Source organism: Pongo pygmaeus, chromosome 11 (assembly GCF_028885625.2).
Source record: "Pongo pygmaeus isolate AG05252 chromosome 11, NHGRI_mPonPyg2-v2.0_pri, whole genome shotgun sequence".
NCBI classification, from domain to species: Eukaryota; Metazoa; Chordata; class Mammalia; order Primates; family Hominidae; genus Pongo; species Pongo pygmaeus.
In genome coordinates, this window is record NC_072384.2 from 141,674,526 (window position 1) to 141,681,870 (window position 7,345).

Below are 7,345 nucleotides of genomic sequence, written 5' to 3' on the forward strand. Positions count from 1 at the left end.
AGAAAATGTCTGTTTCCTGGGTAACCTTCCCTGATTTTTAACCTGCAGCTTATCCCTCCTGACCATGGGGTAGGGAGTGGATGACTAAGGAGGGTGCACATTGGGGCAGCCTGCAGCCTACAAGGAGGACAGACGGTGGGGATAGTGATGCCAATACCACAGGCTTGTTGGGATTGAGACAGCAAGTGTACCCAGCTCTCAGGGCCTGTGCCTGTACGAGCTCAGCAGATCCTGAGTGCCAACAGCAGAAGGCAGGTGCCAGAGAGTGCAGGGGATCATGGCTCATGAGACCTGGAGGAACACTGATAAGGGGTTTGCGGGGTAGCTCCTGGGATGTCACCTTAAAAGATGTATGGAGTCCCCCATTGAGGATGTTGATGGGGACATCTGCTGCTCTGTAGCTGGATGGGGACTTGGCCCTATGCTCCTCCTTAAGCTGTCACTCTGGCTGCAGATATTGGATAGACCTGGGTGAGGCCAGGGGTCCTGGCCCAGGGCAGTGCCCTTCCTGACGCTGCCAGCTCTTAGGGGAATTCAGAGTCCTTCCCAGAGGCATCCCTGTGCTCCCAGAGGAGGGCTGGCCTGACCTCACTCCCTGCCAGGAGGCCACAGGTTCTGCCTCCCGGGATCTCTGCAGATGGAGCAAGAGACACTGAAGAGGGAGGAGGATGTGGCGAGGCTGGGAGCTGACAAGGAGCAGCTGGACCAGTCTCTGAACAGCCTGCAACAGGAGGTGGATGGAGCCCTGAGGCAAAATCAGCAGCTGCAGGTCAACCGGGCCAGCGGAGCTCTGCCTACCCCAGACTTGGGGGCAGACCTGGGCTGGGATCCAGGAGGGTGTCAGTTCCAGAGGGGTGGCTGGTGTACCTCCATCTCACACGTGCACACATGGAGAGGGTGGCTGGACCAGCTTCTGCATGTGATGGATACAGACTCAGACCAAGGCCCCAGGCAGAGCTGGAACCAGGACCCAAGCCTTCTGCCCTTCTGGAGACATTGAAGTCCCCGTGGGAGCCAGGCCCGGGCTCTGTAGAGCAGCACAAGGGCCAGGCGAGGGAGGTCAGAGAGGCCTGTGGGGCATGGCCAGAGGCTGCTACCTGCTTGTGTTGGGGCAGGGGAATCCCCTGAGGCCTAGGGGCCTGACACCCAAGAAGGGGACTCAGAGGCTTCATTCTCCCTGTCCACATTGGACACACCCCCATCCTCAGAAACCAGCAGGGGATGGGGCAGGATGGGCAAGAATCAAACTTTGATGCCCTCCGGACACCCAGCACAGCCAAAAGGAACCCGGGGTGCCATTAAAACAGATTTTAGGCCCACCCTGGAGGCTGTGGCTTAGTCTCCAGCCCAGCCAAAGCCAAACCCAAGGCCCGTGGACTGAACGTGTGCACCCAACCCCAGGTCTGCTGGGCAGTCCTGGCCAGGGTCAACACCGGCAGAGGGCAGTGGGGCCCACAAGGACAGGTGGAACACCCTGTGGCACTCCTGCCCTGGGATTCTGTGTGGCCCTCAGTGAGAGACAGCAGTGAGATGCCCGAGTTCTCGTTCCAGGCCCAGATGCTGGAGATGGAGCAGGCCCACACCCAGCGGCTCCAGGACCTGACAGCTCAGCACCAGCCGGACCTGGCCACAGAGGCAGAGCGTCTGCATGGGGACCGGCCGCAGGCCACACAAGCCCTGGAGTCCCAAGAATGGACCCACCAGCAGTGGGTGAAGGTGCTGGAAGAGCAGGTAAGGTCGGGACCCCAGCCCCCCGGGTGAGGGAAGAGGCAGGGATGGAGGACTGGCATCCCCGCAGTCACCCAGTAGAGGTGACTTCTTGAAGTCCTCTAGCAACAGGGGCTCTCCACTGCCACCCAGTGGGCTCCAGACCCGCTCCGGGCACTGCCTGCACTTCTTTGCTCTCGAGGGCACCAGGTTTATCCCGCTGGGAGGTGGAACGTGGATTCTGGGGCAGGTCACCACCCTCTCTGAGCCTCCATTGCCCCGTCTCTAAAGTGGGGTAGGGAGGACAGTTCCTGTCAGGGGTCACTGGGAGACTGAGCTGTCATTATGTGTGAGGTGCTTAGACAGCACCTAGCACGCACAGTTGTAGCAGAGGCAGCCCCTGCACCTGTTCTTCAGAGTCACAAAGGGAAAACAATGGCACATGTGGCATATGTGGGGATGACGTAGGCACAGTGAGGTGGATAAGGAAGCATAGCCAAGCCTTGGGCATGTGTGTGCATTGCACACCCACACATGCATACGTACATGTGACAGACCTGCTGGGCTGAACCACTGAGCCTTGGAGCTCAGAGCTATCAGGACCTTAGAGCTGTCTGTTCATTTTACACTTGAGGAAACTGAGGCCCAGGAGGTGACCTGACTGCCCAGTGTCATCCCCAAGTTAGGGTCCCCGACCACCAAGGCACTTTTGCTAAATTTATTAGCAAAAGGACATTTATTTCCTTATCATTCTGAGTGCTTTTTTTTTTTTTTTTGAGATGGAGTCTCACTCTGTCGCCTGGGTTGGTGTGCAATGGCACGATCTTGGCTCACTGCAACCTCCACCTAACGGGTTCAAGCGATTCTCCTGCCTCAGCCTCCAGAGTAGCTGGGATTGCAGGCACCCGCCACCACGCCTGGCTAATTTTTTGTATTGTTAGTAGAGACGGGGTTTCACCACATTGGCCAGGCTGGTCTCGAACTCCTGACCTCAGGTGATCCTGATGCCCAAGGCCCACCTCGGCCACCCAAAGTGCTGGGATTACAGGCATGAGCCACTGCACCCGGCCTCATTCTGAGCACCTGAATAGAAGCGGGCCCATCCACCAAGGGTGTGCAGTGGCCATACTCCTGAGGCCTCCACAGGTGGGCAGGGTGGAGATCCGTGGTGAGAGGTGGGACTGCGCATCCCTCTCTGGCAGCAAGGGAGTCGGTCTGACTTCTGCCTGATGTTTCTGTCCTATGCATGCTACCTCTCCTTGGGAGCTGTAGACCATGGCCTCCAGCCCTTCCTGTCATAGAGCCCTCCATGCCTCCATGCCCTGGGGCCCTGGCCACGCAGCCTGCCCACCTGACCTGAGCCACTGTCCTGTCCCCAGGTGGCCAGCCTGAAGTAGCAAAAGGACCAGGAAGTGCAGCGGCGGCAACAGGACCACCTCAGCCAGGCCTTCCAGACAGGACAGTGAGCCCTGCTGCATAGCACCCAGCAGCCTAGCCGCCTTCAGCCCTGACTGGCCAGGGGCAGGCGGCCCTGGGGAAGGTGCTGGAGGCCCTAGGCTGCTGGGGGAACCACTGTTGGGAAAACCAATGCCTTGTGCTCTGCACAAGAGGGACAAAGCTCAAATGGGGTAGGCACGATGACAGCAGAAAGCACAGGGTGCAGGCAGCCACCGCCCGGGCCACCACTCACTCTGCAGAGTCCTCAGGCAGCGGTGCACTCTGAGCCCGCTGACTGCAGAGCTCCTCCCGCCCCTGGAGACTCGGCCTGCAGCTGGTGCTGGACCACGCTGCAGGTCGCTCATCTCTGGCAGCCCCTTCCCCTCCGGCAGAGAGCGGGGGCTTGGGCATCCTCACAGCCTGCCCCCGCCTGGCGTCCTCACAACCTGCCCCCACCGGGCACTCCATTTCCGCTTTGGAGGAGCTGCTCTGGCCAGACCCCCGGGGCCAGGCCCCGTCAGGCTGGCTTCCCCGGCTTCATTCCGTGCCCTCAGCTCTGTAAACACGGGAAAACACGTGGGAAACATTTCCACCAACCGGAGCCAAAAACATAATGTCCTGCAAAGCCAGCCACCACATCCCCACGCCCAGCGGCTGCGAGCCTCTGCATCCAGGAACTGCGGCCGTCACGGTGGCAGGTGGCTGGAAGTGACTCAGATTCAAGTCCCCGTGACTCACTGGCCGCCAGAAGAAGGGGAGTGTAACACTTAAAGCTGTTACAGAGCCTCCCATGTTCCTGGCCTGGAAACCCTGGGAACTGTCCTGCAGGACTCCAGCCGGGTTGCTATGGAGACCCAGGCGGACATCTTGGGCCTGTGGCGTGGGCCACCTGTGTCCATCTGCACTCCTCGTCTCCATCACCATTGCTCAGAGTGACTTGTTCTCCTCTCCAAAGGGCTGCATGCTTTATAAGTGGTCATTTGTGATATCTGTGGGGCACCAGCCAGCCCAGTGAATCCCTGCATGTACCGCAGGGGCCTCCCATCCTGGTCGCAAGGACTCTGGCCTAAGGGTACAAGGCCAGAGGCTCCCGGCCCCCACCCCATCACAGTTACTGTGAGCCTTGGCTGAATGTGCAACAGTGTCTATTTCAAGATCACTCTGGGACTTAAAATAGTCTGTCCTGGCACACCTGGTTTTCTGGTGGATTTAGTAATGGAGTTACCATATGCTGTAAATCGTGCAAAATCAATAGCTAAAGAGAGGTGGGCATATAGGCTCCTTCCTGTCTGTCACCTCTGCCTGATTGTTGGTGGCTGTGTTGAGAAGGATTCTGAGGTTCAGCCTGGGCTCTGAGGGGAAGAGCTTGGTGACCCATGAGCGGATGTTACTCTGGGCAAAGGAGGAGTCAGTGTGGCACAGGTGCCCCAATAGGCACCCTCTGCTGTGGCCAGTCAGGGGTGGAGGACAGCAGGCAGGCCTGCCCCCACTGCTGGAGAGCTCTCTGCCAGATGGCGGGTGGAGGGGGTCACTGAGAGGCAGCGTGTGGTGCTCAGGGCCTGGCACTTAGTAGGCATGTCCCTTCCCTGCTTTCCCTCCCCATCCGCAGTCTCCTCATAGAGGGGGCCTCCCACTCCGCAGCCCAGCAGAAGGACCTGAGGGATGGCCAGGGTGCGAGGGAGGAACAGAAGTTCAAGGTTCCCAGTTGTGGGCAGGAGACTCAGCATCGGTCCCTCCAGCCCCCGGCAGCGGGAGCCCCCATGTGTCCCCGGGAATGCGGTGTCCACGCCTCCCTCTTTGCATCCCTGCAGCGCCCAAAGGTACCGAAGCTCCCAGCACAGGAGAGGCGTCCAGCGCGGCTGCAGAGGAAGGGAACGCACAGCAGGTGGGAGGGGCCCAGGTGATTTCTTAGTATCACAATGAAAGGCACCCGTGATGAGACAGCTCGCTCTCTGGCAGTTTAAGGACCCTCCTTGCCCTAGCTGCTCATGGGGAACATTTGAAATGTGGGGGCCTCAGAATTTTGAATTTTAACAAATAGTCAAATCAGCATAGGAGATGCTATTTTAACTTATTCAACATAAAGACATGTATTTAGGAAAAGAGGATTTTTCTAGTGGAAATACATTGGCATTTTCTTAAACATGTCCAGCGGTCGTGCATGGGCCTCTGTGTTCTGGTCTCATGATGACTGAGAACCGTGCTGGGGTTTGGAGAGCTCTCCCTCTGTTCTCGCAGCAGCCCTTTTGAGCACCTGGTTTGCAGATGAGGAGGAAGCCTTGCTTTGGGACAAGTCTGCACCAGGTCGACAGGAGGAGTCAGGCCCAGGGACCCGACAGCCCAGGCCAAGGCTCCCCCTCCACTGGCCTCGCCCCAGACCCATCTGCCTGGTGAGGGGGCAGGCAGAGCCGTGTTAACCAGAGGACATGCCCCAGATGCTGGGGTCCCCCTGCCCCTTCGTGGAGGCAAGGCCAAGGGAAGAGGGGGCTGGACCCCTTCCCACACCCTTCCCACACCCTTCCCACAGTCAAGGGGAAAAGACCATACGTGGCCTGCAGCCAGCCTCCAGCCCAGGCCTGCCTGCACGGGGGGTCCCAGCTGTGCCCCCACCAGCTGTGCAACCCAACCCTAGACAGATTCTTTAGGTTTTGGTTTCCCTGTCTATAAAGTGGGGTGACCCCAGCCCCAGAGGGCCATGGTGTGTCCTACGTGAAGTATTGCCCAGGCTGAGGCCAGAAGCACTCAGCTAACGGTGGAGGCACTGTCACCTGCAGCACCCACGGCTCTGGGAGTGCCATGTCCATCTCCCTGCTGCCATCCCCAGCCACGGTCCAGCAGGGCCAGGGTGCTCGAGGGAGCAGCCCCTGAGGCCAGCCTGGTGGAGGCGGCGCAGATCCGTGGTGTTCCCAAGGAGAGGGTGACTCTCAGGGTCTGCCTCTAGAGCCCACAGAGAGTCTGGGTGTCAGTGAAAAATCAGAGGTGGCCCTCAGGCCTGTCCCTGCAGGGGATGGACCCCCAGAACCACCTCATGGAGCTGGAGCCACACATACGCTTGCGGCCTGGGAGGCCTCCATGGTCTGGCTCTTCCTCTGCCTGCCCTCTCCGGTGGGCAGAGGCGATAAATCTGCCTGGGGTTTCTGAAAGCCAGGAGACCCTCCCCCACACAAGGCAGGGATGCAGGCAGGGGCCCAGCTCCTGTCTGAGACAGAACACAAAATCCCTTCGGATTCCTGCCACCCTTGAGGCTCGCCGAGGAATGTGGGGCACGCAGGGGCTGTTGGAGGGTCCCATCCGGCCTCTGGCCAGGAAGCTCCGATACTCTGACAGGCCCTCAGGTGCCTGGGTCCGGGGTCAGCACCCTTTGCAGGCACCCAAGGATGGGGTTGCAGACCAACACAGGGAGGGGACAAATGGGAGAGGAAGGCCCCCTGGGGAGGGGGCACTGGAGGAGGGGCCACGTTGAACACAGACGGCGGCACCCAACGACAGGCCAGCCCTCTGAAGCACCCCAGGTTGAGGGAAGCACAAGCTTTGATTGGCTGAAGCCGGGGCAGGAAGCCAGCCAGCTGGAACCAAGGGCATTGTTTATCTGGGCTTCCAAAGCATTCATACTTTTCAAATTAATTGCAAAAAATGTTAGCAGGGAAACATAGAAAGGAGAATGTAACCACCACCATAATCTGTGACCTGCAGAGCCCCGAGGTGACACCCAGCTCTCCCTTTTTCTAGCACACGTGTGCTTAGGATGGTTGAGGCCATAGCATGGATGCTACTGAGAGTACTATTTTTTTTTTTTTTTTCATTTATGAAGTATTTATTGATGATTCTTGGGTGTTTCTCGGAGAGGGGGATATGGCAGGGTCATAGGATAATAGTGGAGAGAAGGTCAGCAGATAAACACATGAACAAAGGTCTCTGGTTTTCCTAGGCAGAGGACCCTGCGGCCTTCTGCAGTGTTTGTATCCCTGGGTACTGGAGATTAGGGAGTGGTGATGACTCTTAAAGAGCATGCTGCCTTCAAGCATCTGTTTAACAAAGCACATCTTGCACCGCCCTTAATCCATTTAACCCTGAGTTGACACAGCATATGTTTCAGAGAGCATGGGGCTGGGGGAAAGGCCATAGATCAACAGCATCCCAAGGCAGAAGAATTTCTCCTAGTCAGAACAAAATGGAGTCTCCTATGCCCACCCCTTTCTAC

At 58.3% G+C, this 7,345-nt stretch overlaps 1 protein-coding gene across 1 annotated transcript in view; it reads left to right on the forward strand.

Annotated features, from left to right (window-relative positions):
* CROCC2 (ciliary rootlet coiled-coil, rootletin family member 2) overlaps nucleotides 1–5,291 on the forward strand; it is an 82,057-nt gene extending 76,766 nt beyond the window's left edge. Inside the window, 4 exon segments of the mRNA XM_063648415.1 lie at nucleotides 638–769; nucleotides 1,552–1,731; nucleotides 3,087–3,169; nucleotides 3,699–5,291. Coding sequence (XP_063504485.1) covers nucleotides 638–769; nucleotides 1,552–1,731; nucleotides 3,087–3,169; nucleotides 3,699–3,915 — 612 coding nt within the window. The 3' untranslated portion in view covers nucleotides 3,916–5,291.
* Nucleotides 5,292–7,345: the final 2,054 nt, after the last annotated feature.